The sequence below is a fragment of the Plectropomus leopardus genome, chromosome 1, assembly GCF_026936395.1.
Source record: "Plectropomus leopardus strain MGB_pleo_1.0 chromosome 1, ASM2693639v1, whole genome shotgun sequence".
Lineage (NCBI taxonomy): Eukaryota > Metazoa > Chordata > Actinopteri > Perciformes > Serranidae > Plectropomus > Plectropomus leopardus.
Window position 1 is genome coordinate 22,955,022 of NC_142176.1, and position 14,911 is coordinate 22,969,932.

Below are 14,911 nucleotides of genomic sequence, written 5' to 3' on the forward strand. Positions count from 1 at the left end.
ACATGAACAGAAAGTGTTAGCTGGGACTGGGAACATTGATCCCACTGTATACAGACAAGAAACAAGTGGCTACAGAGTTAAAAGCATTGGGGGACAAACAGCAAAGGGAGGGGAAAAAACACTGGACTGTTTGCAAAATACAGAGGAGAATAGAGGGAGAGAAAAGGGGGAAACAGAGAAGAGTTTCAGTGTCCTGACTTCTCTGGGACTTCTTACCTCACTTGAAGACTCTGGAGAGTCCTCTGTTGTGGTGGTGGTGGTGGAAACAGTTCGTCCTGAACCGTAGCGAAGCATGTCTCCTCTTCTGTCCACTCCTCGTTTCTCTTCCTCTCCCTCTCCCTCTCCGGACCTCCTCCCACCCTTCCTCTCACTGCTCCTTCCTGAGTTTTGCTCAGACTCTCAGAGCGACCATCTGCCCCCGGCTCCAGCCAGGGAAGAGGAGGGAAATTCCACTTTGTCAAGTCTGGTGCTGGTGCTGGAGTTGGGAGTCAACAGGGCCCTGAAGTTGCCTCTCTGTCAGTGAAGTGATCAGGTGTGATCCAGTAACACACTCAGCAACACAAACACAACTATGTCATTGTCTTAATTCCTGCTGGACTGCTCCTAACTCCACCTGGTTGACAGGCTTGTCAGTCACTCAGCAGCCTCCCTGCCCCTCTGTCTCTCTCTGCCTGCCTCTCTCTCTCTCTCTGCATTCCCATCAGACCTGTCGGGCCACATTTCAGCTGCCTCCCTTGTCTATTCCTCCTGAACTGAGAGAGCAGGACTTTCAGGGAGGGGCCTCGTAGGGGCTGGGACAGGTGGAGCCCTTCTTATCAGCAGGAGTGGCTAATAAGAGGAACTGGGACTTACTGTTCATGTCACAGTTCAACAATATCTGTTATGGCTTTACACGGAAATCTTTACACAGAAGTCTAATAACTGCAAAATATATATCTACTACATAATAGTCTATTTCACAGTTTTTATAAGCAATGAACAAAATATGTTTCTTTTATCAAAAGCTTGGTCACTAACTACGCAGTGGTGGAAAGTAACTGAGTACATTTACCCAAATTTAAGGTACATCCACTTAAGTATGTTTAATTTTTTAAGTCAACATATCAGAGGGAAATATTCTACTTACTACTCTACTTCATTTATATAACAGCCGTAGTTACAAGTCACTTTTCAGATTAGGATTGTACACTCAAAACACAGGATCATCTGCATATTATGTATAAATGGAGATTAAAATATCAAACACCATATAAAATAGTTAAACTTAGATCCACCTTAAACAATTTCTCAACCACTTCAATTACAACATTTAGGGTACATTTACACATCAACGAATGCAGAGACGATATTCATGCTGAATATGGGCAGTGCCGGCTGTGACACACGCACACACACAGAAAGTTAGCTTGCTACCTAATGTTAGATAGCCCGTAATAAATACGGCAAAATCTAATGTGATTGGTACATTTACAATTTTCTAATGATCCATGCCTGTTATTCGACTTCTTGCCAAGCAGGCAGCATCTCTCGTGTGGGGCAGTTAGTATTTTTCGTGGCCAGTATCATACAGTGTTGTGTGAACAAGGTGAAAATGCTAAATTGTGAATGGGCCTATCAAGAGCCAGCGTTTGGTTTGCCTGTTCTGGGCTCCTGTAAATGACATGGCAGACTCTGTGAGAGGGGACCGTCTCCTTATGTAGACACAAGAAAATCATTCTAAAGGAACAAAGACACGACGAGTCTTATTTTGGGGTATTCATGAACTAAAGAAAACATAGTCGTGATAACCGTTTAGAATTTCTGCCAATAGATACATTTAAATCCAATTCACTGGACCTTTAAATACTGCTTATATATTAATACACCAGAAATACTCTATAGTGAGTTAAAGTCCTGCGTTCAAAAATTTTGCCTAAGTAAAAAAAGTATTGGCAGCAAAATGAACTTTAAGTATCCAAAATAAAACTACTCACTATGCATAATGAGTACTGCATTATCAGTTTCATATTATTATATAATGGTATTATTGTTATTAGATCATTAGTAATATTGCTAGTTTTTCTTACCCATAATTTGAAACTGGTCTACACTAATGTACAGAAGGTGTTTTGTTGTACAGGAATTGCTGCAGTCAATAAATTATTGATACTGTTGATAGTGGATAGGGATGAAAAGGAAGACATTATTTTTTAATGTTATTGTTACCTTATGCCTCACAACTCCACTGTCAATTGGTTTTGAACGATGAATTTATGCTTATCAGTTTAGAGTCACTTATCATCATGTCAGATATCTTTAATGAACAGACAATATTCCCCCACAGCCAGATCACATTCCTCCTATGAATGGCCTGCAGTCACTCCCTTTTAATAGAAACTAGACACACATTAGAGTCTCGATGAGAGTAAAGTTTAAAGGCTGAAGTTGCCAAGCAAGAATGTGTTAGGCTGTACATTATTTTTCAAAACAGATCAGCTGTTAGCTGATGTCAAAATACATCAGTCAATATAAAAAGAACAATTCCCAGGACAAATATAGGAGGTATTTTTACAGCTCTGACGGTTAATCAGTAACCAGACATCAAACAAATGGTCTTTCTTTACTTATGCAATCAGTGAGCCGGTCACTCGGCCAGGCCTCTGTCCAAGTCCAGTGTCAGGTGGAAATCCACGTGGAAATCCTTTCACCTTAACTGATCATATTCACTTCCTGTCCTGATTGTGCTCTCAGTTTTTTGTCATTAGATCTACATTCTGGGTCAGCCTTATTAGAACGATTAGATTTATGTGGTGAACATATGACTTAAAAAGAACAAATAAATTTCAGTTCATGCCGACATGCAAAGCAGCAACATGTAGACAATTCAGGGGAAAATTTTTACTTTTACTCCACTACAATTATTTAACAGCTGTAGTTACTTTCATATTAGGATTCTACATATTCAATATACGTTGAGTGTATAAAATAAGAGTAATTTGGGCATTTGAAGTATTTGTTGAACAGAACAAGCAATGTGAAGGTGTCACTTGAGGCTCTACCTTGCCCAGTTACAACAGTACAATGCTGCTAACATTAATGCATCAATACGAAAGATCTAATAATGTCATAGTACTTACAGAGGACATACTTAAAGTAAATTCTGCAAATGGTACAAGTGCTTTTGCTCAAGTAATATTTTCCCTTCATGACTTTTACTTTAGTATTTTTACTGGGTGGTATTGTTACTGAGAATTTTCTTCAACACTAGAAGATAATTAGTAGTTCATTTTGTCACAGTAATATCTTGTCATGTATTGTTTGTTGCAGGTTGCAGTCGAGGTGTGTGATCTTTTTTTCCTGTGTGGGAGCAGTTACTTGTGTAGGATTTCGCTGTTGAAACCAACAACAATAGCTGTTGTCTGTTTAGTGTCCCTGCAGCTGTGGAATTTAGGTTAACCTGTGTTTTAGCAACCGCTTGACAAAAAAGCAACTGTTACAACTGTTGACAGAGAAATGTGCTATCATGATAAAATGACAAAGCTTCATAATGGTGCACTGTTTTCAGGAATGTGTGACAACCTTAAAAAACAACTCAAACTTAGTTGCATTTGATTTTATTGTTGTTTAAAAATAGCTGAGTTCTTTCCTGTACACACACAGAGATTCGTACAATTTTAAGGTTGAACATACAACTGTATTTTAGTGTTGATTTTTCTCATATAGCTTGAAGCTGCTGGACAAACCGATGTGTAGTCTTTAAAGAACAGGTTCAAATGTTTTCCAAGTCTATCTTAAAACAACACTGACATGTCCAGTATTGATATCGAAAGTCTTATTAGTTCATGGCTGCATAGAAATTCCCTCGCAAAAAAATTCATCATGTAAGCGATGGCAGACAAACTCCACAGTCTTCATTCTGTGTGGAAATGACCTCTAAAGTTCGGCTGAAGCTGATATGAGGCTTTAGCAATTGGGGATCTCCCAAAGTTACAGTCCTTTCCTCCTTGTGTATACACAAACAAAGTTTCCTTGCTGAGCAGGGTGGAGAGATAGAAACATAAAAAGGCTGTAAGCGTTACTAAAAACACCATAGATTACAAAGATTAAATTGGCTGCAGGTGTAAATGTGAGCATGAATGGTTGTCTGTTTCTATGTGTCAGCCCTGTGATAGTCCGGTGACCTGTCCAGGGTGTACCCCATCCCTCCCCAGTGTCAGCTGGCACAGGCTCCAGCCACCCTGTGACTAACAGGATAAGAAAATGAATGAAGTGGTTTTGCATAAAATGAGGACTGTGGGTTTTGTCGCCCTAAAGTGTATGGATAGACTTGAAAAACATACACCTATCCTCTGAAAACAACCCAATTTTCAAAAAAAAGTTGGCATTGTACATTTCTGCAAACCACGGTTATGTTATGTAGCTGATACTTTTAAACTTTATTTTTTTAACTGTGCTGTTTTTAACATGGTTAGGTTTAGGCACAAAAACACAGTTATAATAAGAAAAATATGTTTTGGCTCAAAATGCACGTTTTTTTGGTGCTTACGTCGCGTTAGAAACATTCATGTGAAAGTATGAAACGTACAACATATTCATGGTTTGCAGAAATGTATAATGCCAACATTCCCTTCTGCCAACTGGGCTGTTAAAAACCTATAATAACATAATGATGTTATTATAGGTTACATATAATGTAACATAATGATGTAGAGAGATTCGTTTTTCCAATGAAACAGTTTTATGGATCTATAGCCTCTGATTAATCACCTGTGCAGTGATCAAAGTGACCTCATCCAAAAGGGAAGGGCCACACTTGACTCACTGGCTGCTGACGTTTCAGTGTAATACACGTCACAAGTGGATTTGCCTGTACACAGTAGTAGTTGAGGGATAGAGCCATTTTAAAACTGTATAACGATTTATAAAAATTATTTTGATTGCTGTTGATTTGAACATCATTTATTTCTTTTCTTTTTTTTGTATTTATTTCATCGTTTAATTGTATCTGAGGCTTTGGTAATATTGTTTTACAAACATTCATGCCAATAAAGCAAATTGAATTGAGTTGAATTGAAACAATTGTCCCTCTCTCTTTCTATAGCTTGTGCCTGATCATTGGTGCTGTGACAATATTGCGTTCAACACTGCATTTGGAATATATATTAGTAAAAATTAGAAACTAATCTGATAATTCGTCTGGTTAATCAATCCACATCTATAAATCAGTTTCTTAGTTAGAAGATTCAACTGAATTTTATAATACCAACATTATTTACAATTCCTTCACTTCATTGCATTCCTGACCGAATTTTTTCTTTGGTACTTTACAAAAATGCACTCTGCTGTTTAAAATGTATATGAGTTATATAATAAAACTATGTGCTGATCGTAAAAGAGATACAGTCACTCCAAACGTACAAGCCCTGAAAGCAGGTTTGTCCTGCTGTGCTGAGGTATTCAGGGCCTGAGGCGTCCGGTGGCTGTTTACCGTGGCGTTATTGCACAGAACCCGAGCAGTGTTACTTCAGTTACTGTTGGATTACTCAACACAAAAACACAATAAAACTTAACTGTGGGTGTTGAACTAAAAATAATTTGAAAATATGATGTCAGACCAGAGCATGTTAAGGTTTCTGAAGTTACAAAAAGTCATCTACCTTTTATACATGCACTGTAGTCAGTAAAGCAGCCGTTAAAATATAATAATAATCACTCACTAAACCTTTATAGTGAGCTATTCATCATCAAGATGGAAGTATTTAGGGGTTACATAGCTTGTGTGAGTGGGAGACCTCGCTCTTTATGTCCCTGTGGGTCTGCATATGTCTGACAGCTTGGCTTGGTGATAAAAACCAGCCTCCACTCCCACTTACAAACCATTTACTTCTCATCAGTTTATTATTAATGCTCAGACCGATGGAAAAATCATGGAGCACAGAAACAAGCATCCATTTCCATTTGTAGTTTCCATTTTTGCACTCAATAAAAAAACTCCAATGTATACATTCACTTAAACTTTCACTGACAAAATGTCAGACCTCCATTTTATTTGAAACCTGGATTGCGATAAATTTCCTTGTGCTGCATTAAGATGCCTTTCACAAGTCGTTAAACTTGTGAATCTTGAGCAAATTGGTATGATTTCTTTCAAGAACGTGGAGAAAAATGCAACCAGGAACAACAAATTGCAAGAAATAAGTAGATGTAGAAAATTATTTTCTAAAAATTCTTTTCTTTTTTTTTTTTTTTAGAATTATTACAATTTCATGTAGTTTTCAGGTCATTTTCTTTCTTTCTTTCGTTCTTTCTTTCTTTTTAAAAAACTTGTTAATTTGCTTGTTAAATGTGTTTAGGTTGCTGTTGGTTTTTTTTTAATTTCAGGTCATTTTATTGTAATTTTTACTATTTTTTTCTTGCTCTTTAATAAACTTGTTTGTTGGATTGACATCTTCTTTTGCTGCGTTCAGATGCCTTTCACAAGTTTTTTTAACCCCTTGAAAGCTGCGCAATTTGATTTGATTTCTTTTGAAAACATTGGGGAAAAGGCACACAAATTGCAATAAATTAGTCAGAGGTGACAAGACAATGATCTGAAAATTAGTTTAAGAAAAGGGGGGAAAAAAGCAACAACAACCAAACAAAAATACCTAGGGAATAATGTCCAGAAAACAATATTTCTAATTATTATAATTACCTCTTTAAAATTATGTTACAAAAAATTACACAGATAGTGTTTTTTTTTTATATATAGTTTCAGCACTTTTTCCTCATTATTTTCTTGTTTTTTTTCTTGTGTTTGTGTAATTTTCTTTTTAATCATCAGCATCAGATGAAATATATTTCCTGACACATCAGCTATTTGTTCATATTTTATCCATTTAATTTAAGGTAAGGAAAAATGAACTTTTTTCAATTCTTTCAGTCATGCACTAAGGATAAAGAGGGCTGTGGTGAACAGCTGTGTGTCTGGGGTCTGTGCAGTCTGAATGCAACTAAAGGAGAAGCTGGCAGCACCTGTCAGTACCAGACAGACTGCAGCCCGGACCTCTGCTGTCTTTTCCACAAAGGTACAGCACAACACAGTGTAGTATATGCTGCTCAGTGATTCTCTACATTTTCTCACAAGATATCTGTGTGTGTTTCTTTGTGTTTTCAGCCCTGCTCTTCCCCGTCTGCTAAGCCAAGCCTATTGAGCGTGAGCGCTGCCTCGGTGCCTCCAACCACCTGTTGGAGCTGTTGTCCTGGGACATTCAGGACGAGGAACCCAGGAAACATTGCCCCTGTGCAAGAGGTCTCCACTGCTAGCACGTGGGGTGAGTGCAGTGCATTTAAAGGTCCAGTGTGTAGGATTTGGGGCGGGGGGATATTGGCAAAAATGAAATATAATACATTAAGTATGTCTCAATTAGTTTACAATCACTGACCTCCTGTATGACTTAGAATGAGCCATTCATATCTATATAGGGAGCTGGTTCCTGTCCACAGAGATGACCAAGTAGCACCGCCGGGTTTCAACAGTAGCCCAGAACGGACCAACTAAACACTGGCCGTGCTGGGCCCATTGTGTTTTCACATTGGCTACCATAGTTAATGCTCTGAAACCGGGATCAACATCACTTTTCTTGTGCTGCTTTCAGACGCCTTTCACAAGTATTTCAACCCTTGAACCCTGAGCAAAATGGTTTGATTTCTTATGGCAACATAGGAAATAATGATCAAATTGGCAATAAGCAAATTGACAAGAAATGTCCCGCAAATTGCAAGACATTTGTAGATTTAGAGAATAATTTTTCAAAAAGTTGGGAATTTCAGAAAACTACATATATATATTTCATTTTTATTTTATTTTATATTTTTTTTAAAAAATAGAGTTGTTATCCTTTTTAAGCATTCTTTTCAGGTTGTTTTCTTTCTTGTTTTGGTTTGTTTGTCTGTTGTTGTTTTTTTCCCCAAAAAAATTTAGGTAATTTTCTTGTAGTTTTTACAATTTTCTCTCTAATTCCTAGGTCAATATCAAGCCACTTTACTCAGATTTGAAAGGGTTGATATAATATTTCTGATTTCTCTTAAGTTTTCAGGAAATCTTACACAGAGGCCAAACTACATAGCCAGGTATTACAGCTAGGGGGCAGCATGACCCTGTGACATTTTAACAGGAAGGATCACAGGCTGTTTTCATTTTTTCTTGACCTGCCAGAGCTGTTTGTCCCTGTACGACTTGTTAAACTTGTATGTTTCCTGTGAAACAGAAAGCTCAGTGTGAAAAAGGAGCAGCTTTTAAAAGCCTGTACATTAGAAAACTCCCACAGTTCCCTCAGAGAGACACCCCCCCCCCTCTCTTTCAGCTGTCTAGCTCTTTATTTTTCAGCAGTCACTCCAGTTGAAGTCACTCAAGCACATAAAGGAATCTGAGGAATGATCACCTTGTTAAGCATACACAACTTTCCCCCCTTAAGCCGTTCAGCCTGCAGCCCCTATTAGTTTACTGCTTGGCTTGACACGAAGGAGGGAGAGATAATGCTGTGGCACTTGAACGGTTGATTTGTTTGTTCCACAAAGAATAGCAACAAATGAAGGTCATGCCCTGCCAACAATAGCCAGGCAGCCAGTGAGAATAAGAGAGCCCAGTCTATTCACCTCCTGTTTCTGCTGTAGTCAGCTGTGTGTATGAGTGGGAGGAAAGTTTGCAGAGAGGGGAGTCTTTCCACAACCCCATTTTAAAAATATGAAATTAAAGTATATTTAATGTGTTTTTTACGGAAGCCCTAAGCTGCCATACATTCCTAATTTTTTTTTTCTCACAGCACGGTCATTTTCTTGAGAACTTGAGATAACAAAACTGTGGTGTCCCAAAATAACTACATAATTAACTGAGATCTTGAGATAACAAATTAAATGCAATAGGCCTTATATTTCGCTCACATGTTACATGCCATGCCATGCTGTCTCATGAATGTCCTGGACTATGATATTGACTATTTTTGATGCTATGCTTGGGTTTTTTTTTTTAATGATTTTTGGGAACATAATATACGATAACTTTTATTCCATAATTTTTAATCGAATCAATTCATGATGTTTACTATTTTTGATGTAGTGTAATATGACATGATTTCTGATGGCAAACCATACTATTACTTTTTTTCCCATGAAATACAATTTTTTAAAATTTTTCATGACATCCGATTAAATGACGTTTTTTGACGATTTAAGGTGACTTGCTATACTTTTTTTGTCATGATTTTTGATGAAATACCATAATATGACTTTTTAATTATTTTTGATGGCATACTATGCTATACTATTTTTTCATTTTAAAAATTTAACATTTATTTTTTCATTTAAGTTTTTTTTTGATGACATACAATACTATGACATTTTGTCTTCATTTTTGCTGCCATAGTATGCTATGCCATTTTTTTTTGTATAGTATGTTGTCAAAAATCACGAAAAAAAACGTCATAGTATAATATGTTGTCAAAAATCACGAAAAAACGTCATGGTTTAGTATGTCGTCAAATATCAGGAAAAATGCCATAGTGTACTATGTTGTCAAAAATCATGAATAATTGTCATAGTACAGTATGTTTACAAAAATGACGACAAAACATCATAGTATATTATGTTCACAAAAATCACAAAAAAACATCATTGTAAAGTATGATGTCAAAAATCACGGAAAAACGCCACAGCTTAGTACATCAAAAACATCATAGTATACAATGTCATCACACATGCTATACTATTACTCTTTTTGACGATTGGAACCCCAACTTTTTCGACCAGTTTTGGACATGCTGTATTTTGGCGTTTTTCAACATACTATACAATGACTTAAAAACACTTAAAATATTGACTTTTTGGACCGTTTTTTCAACATGCTCTACTATAAACTGCTTCACTATGCTGTACTATGACTTTTTTGGACATTTGGAGCGATTACTTTTTTGACCATTTTTTGACATGGTATAGTTTGGTTTTGACATATATAAAACACTTTAAATATTGACTTTTTGGACTGTTTTTTCATCATTCGATACTATGAACTGGTTCTACATTGATAGGATAATTTTTCTGTAATGACTTCTTTAAGGGTGGAGACATTGGTTGATGCTTCACATTGTAAACTGCTTCAACATGCTGTACTATGACTTTTCAACATTTGGAAAGATCACTTTTTTGACTATTTTTTGACATGCTATAGTATGACGTTTTTCGCCATACTATACAATGACTTCAACCCTCTATGGTACGTATTAATATGCCAATTGTGGGGTTTTTTTTCATAAAATAGACCAAATAAACATAATCTAAAGAAATTTTCAAGAAAACATTTTTTTGGAAACTTTATGTTGTCCTCGAGGCAACACTGTACCATAATGGTAAGTTATGAAAAAGAGTAATTTTTAAAATTTGAACAAAATTTATTTGGAAAACACTTAATAACAGTTACAACGCATACCATTTGAAATGTAAACAAAATAAAAATTAGGTTTTTTTTTAAGATTTCATGTCTGAATGTTGCCTGCAGGCAACATTGTACCATTGTGCAACAACCTATTGGAATGAAAACATTGAAAAGTCATGTTTCATGTTTCAACATTACATGAACCATTTAACAAAAAAATCTATCATAACCTTCGACAAAATAAGAAAGTTGTGTCAAATTTGAGTGTTTCATCATGCTTGTTATTAGTTTCATAAATGTCAACCCGCTCTCATCCGAAAGTGTCAAATAGCGCAGCTCTGTCAGGGCTTTCAGCGTATGAGTGTGACGGCAAAAGCCTACTTTCAGACGAGAATGTTATCGGACAGAACATAATATCATAAGCTGGCAGACAGCCGGATGGCAGCAGGTGCGCCCACATGCAACACTCATGGGCGGCATCACTTGACAACGCAGCGAAACAAAACAAGTCGTGTGCACTTGAAACGCTGAAGGACAGCGTCAGGTAATAACGCTACTAACCACAAAATGATAAAAAGAAAATTATGTTGACTGGTATGCTTTTGAACAGTATATTTACCTAAATACACAATACCAAAATGTTGTGGTGTCATGGTGAATCAAGGTAACATTTGCATTTTAACAAGTTTCTATTACTTAATTAGCAAATATAGTACATTAAAGTATTAGAAATTAAACTTTACTCATCAATTATTGAAAATGATTTTTTCCAGATTGTAAAAGGCCAGGATATGATGTTTTCAGACATTTTTTGTGGAGAGAAAGTCTGCAAAAAAGGGATTCATCATGGCCTCCGGAGAGTCGATAAATTTAAACATTGCTTTAGGTTCCTTATGGTCCTACCTCTTTTTCAAGGTTTTGCATCATAACTGGAGATGTGTTGTCTGAATGTAAAAGTCCAAAAATGGGTATGTTGCACAGGCAACATTATACCATAGAAGTGTTTTTGGCCGTTTTTCCAACACTCTATACTATGACGAGTCTCAACATGCTATTTTATGTGGTTTTCAGCTGTTGTTTGGACATGCCATATTTTGATATATTCACCATACTATAGTATGCCATTTTCGGTAGTTTTTTCGATATGCGACATGATGAGCCCTTTTTTCAACATTCTATACTATTACGTTTCTAGACATGCTTTTTTATGTGGTTTTCAGCTGTTTTTTGGACATGTCATATTTAGATTTTTTTCCACATATTATACTATGACATTTTTGGTCATTTCTTTCCACCATGCCATATTATAATGTTTTTGGACATTTTTTCAACATTCTTTACTATGACATGTCTCAACACATATTTTATGTGGTTTTCTGCTGTTTTTGGGAAATGTCTTAATTTGACATTTTTCACCATACTATTGTATGGCATTTTCAGCTGTTGTTTCGACATGCCATATTATGGTGTTTTTGACCATTTTTTCAACATTCTATACTATGACATGTCTCGGCATGCTATTTAATGCATTTTCAGCTGTTTTTGAGACGTCAAATTTTGATATTTTTCGGCATACCATAACATTTCACCATACTATAGTATGGCAATTTCGGTCATTTTTTCCACATGGTATATTATGGTATTTTTGGCCTATTTTGCAACATTCTATGCTACGGTGTGTTTCAGCATGCTATTTTATGTGGATTTGAAATATTAGGACATTTCAAATTTTGACAAACAGTGGAGTGTTTTTTTGCCAATTTTTGCATGTTTAAATGCTATGGCGTATCTCAGCACGCTATTTCATGCAGTTTTGAGGTGATTTAAGCTGTTTTTGGGACATGTCATTTTTTCACATTTTTGCCATACTATAACATTGCTTTTATGGTCATTTTTCGGACATTGTATATTATGGTGTTTTATGGCCATTTTTGCATGTTTAAATGCTATGGCGTATCTCAGCACGTTATTTCATGCTGTTTTGAGGTGATTTAACCTTTTTGGGACATGTCATTTTTGACATTTTTGCCATACTATAGCCTTGCTTTTTTTCATCATTTTTTGGACATGGTATATCATGTTGTTTTTGGCCATTTTTGCATGTTTAAATGGTATGGTGTGTCTCAGCACGGTATTTCATGCTGTTTTGAGGTGTTTAAAACTAGTTTTGAGACATGTCATTTTTTGACATTTTTGCCATACTATAGCCTTGCTTTTTTGGTCATTTTTCGGAAATTGTATATTATGGTGTTTTTTGGCCATTTTTGCATGTTTAAATGGTATGGCGTATCTCAGCACGCTATTTCATTCAGTTTTGGGGTGATTTAAGCTGTTTTTGGGACATGTCATTTTTTGACATTTTTGCCATACTATAGCCTTGCTTTTTTTCGTCATTTTTTGGAGATGCTATATCATGTTGTTTTTGGCCATTTGTGCATGTTTAAATGCTATGGTGTGTCTCAGCACGCTATTTCATGCTGTTTTGAGGTGTTTAAAACTAGTTTTGAGACATGTCATTTTTTGACATTTTTGCCATACTATAGCCTTGCTTTTTTTCGTCATTTTTTGGACATGCTATATCATGTTTTTTTTGGCCATTTGTGCATGTTTAAATGCAACGGTGTGACTCAGCACGCTATTTCATGCTGTTTTGAGGTGCTTAATGCAGGTTTTGGGACATGTCATTTTTTCACATTTTTGCCATACTATAGCCTTGGTTTTTTACATCACTTTTGGACATGCTATATCATATTGTTTTTTGCCATTTGTGCATGTTTAAATGCTATGGCGTGTCTCAGCCAATATTTTATGCAGTCCTGAGGTGATTTAAGCTGTTTTTGGGACATGTCATTTTTGACATTTTTGACATACTATAGCCTTGCTTTTTTCATCATTTTTTGGACATGGTATATCATGTTGTTTTTGGCCATTTTTGCATGTTTAAATGGTATGGTGTGTTTCAGCACGCTATTTCATGCTGTTTTGAGGTGTTTAAAACTAGTTTTGAGACATGTCATTTTTTGACATTTTTGCCATACTATAGCCTTGCTTTTTGTTGTCATTTTTGGACATGCTATATTATGGTGTTTTTTGGCCATTTTTGCATGTTTAAATGCTATGGTGTGTCTCAGCACGCTATTTTATGCAGTCCTGAGGTGATTCAAGCTGTTTTTGGGACATGTCATTTTTGCCATTTTTGCCATACTATAGCCTTGCTTTTTTACATCACTTTTGGACATGCTATATCATGTTATTTTTTTGGCCATTTGTGCATGTTTAAATGCAATGGTGTGACTCAGCACGCTATTTCATGCTGTTTTGAGGTGTTTACAGCAGATTTTGGGACATGTCATTTTTTCACATTTTTGCCATACTATAGCCTTGCTTTTTTACATCACTTTTGGACATGCTATATCATGTTGTTTTTGGCCATTTGTGCATGTTTAAATGCTATGGCGTGTCTCAGCACGCTATTTTATGCAGTCCCGAGGTGATTTAAGCTGTTTTTGGGACATGTCATTTTTGACATTTTTGCCATACTATAGCCTTGCTTTTTGTTGTCATTTTTTGACATGCTAAATCATGTTGTTTTTGGCCATTTGTTCATGTTGACATGCAACAGTGTGTCTCAGAACTCCATTTTATACAGTTTTCAAGTGTTTTAAGCTGTTTTTGGGACATGTCATTTTTGACATTTTTGCCATACTATAGCCTTGCTTTTTGTTTTCATTTTTGGACATGCTATATCATGTTGTTTTTGGCCATTTTTGCATGTTTAAATGCTATGGTGTGTTTCAGCACGCTATTTCATGCTGTTTTGAGGTGTTTAAAACTAGTTTTGAGACATGTCATTTTTTGACATTTTTGCCATACTATAGCCTTGCTTTTTGTTGTCATTTTTGGACATGCTATATCATGTTGTTTTTGGCCATTTTTGCATGTTTAAATGCTATGGCGTGTCTCAGCACGCTATTTTATGCAATCCTGAGGTGATTCAAGCTGTTTTTGGGACATGTCATTTTTGCCATTTTTGCCATACTATAGCCTTGCTTTTTTTCGTCATTTTTTGGACATGCTATATCATGTTGTTTTTGGCCATTTGTGCATGTTTAAATGCAACGGTGTGACTCAGCACGCTATTTCATGCTGTTTTGAGGTGTTTACAGCAGATTTTGGGACATGTCATTTTTTCACATTTTTGCCATACTATAGCCTTGCTTTTTTACATCACTTTTGGACATGCTATATCATGTTGTTTTTGGCCATTTGTGCATGTTTAAATGCTATGGCGTATCTCAGCACGCTATTTCATGCAGTTTTGAGGTGATTTAAGCTGTTTTTGGGACATGTCATTTTTGACATTTTTGCCATACTATAGCCTTGCTTTTTGTTGTCATTTTTTGACATGCTAAATCATGTTGTTTTTGGCCATTTGTTCATGTTGACATGCAACAGTGTGTCTCAGAACTCCATTTTATACAGTTTTCAAGTGTTTTAAGCTGTTTTTGGGACATGTCATTTTTT

The 14,911-nt window shown here is 36.1% G+C and overlaps 1 protein-coding gene and 1 long non-coding RNA gene across 7 annotated transcripts in view; one reads left to right on the plus strand and one right to left on the minus strand.

Annotated features, from left to right (window-relative positions):
- Positions 1–351, minus strand: part of myzap (myocardial zonula adherens protein) — a 13,309-nt gene extending 12,958 nt beyond the window's left edge. For all 5 annotated transcript variants that reach the window (XM_042493143.2, XM_042493223.2, XM_042493304.2 and 2 more), the window contains exon 1: positions 217–351. In XM_042493143.2, the coding sequence (XP_042349077.1) occupies positions 217–294 (78 nt within the window). In that variant the 5' untranslated portion in view covers positions 295–351. The remainder of the gene's footprint in view (positions 1–216) is intronic.
- Positions 1–4,985, plus strand: part of LOC148190416 (uncharacterized) — an 8,940-nt gene extending 3,955 nt beyond the window's left edge. The window contains exons 3-5 of one of the 2 annotated variants that reach the window (XR_015776657.1): positions 292–532; positions 3,307–4,623; positions 4,661–4,985. This is a non-coding gene — a long non-coding RNA (uncharacterized LOC148190416). Of the gene's footprint in view, positions 1–291; positions 533–3,306 lie in introns of both variants that reach the window. The other variant, XR_015776656.1, reaches the window with a different exon arrangement.
- Positions 4,986–14,911: the final 9,926 nt, after the last annotated feature.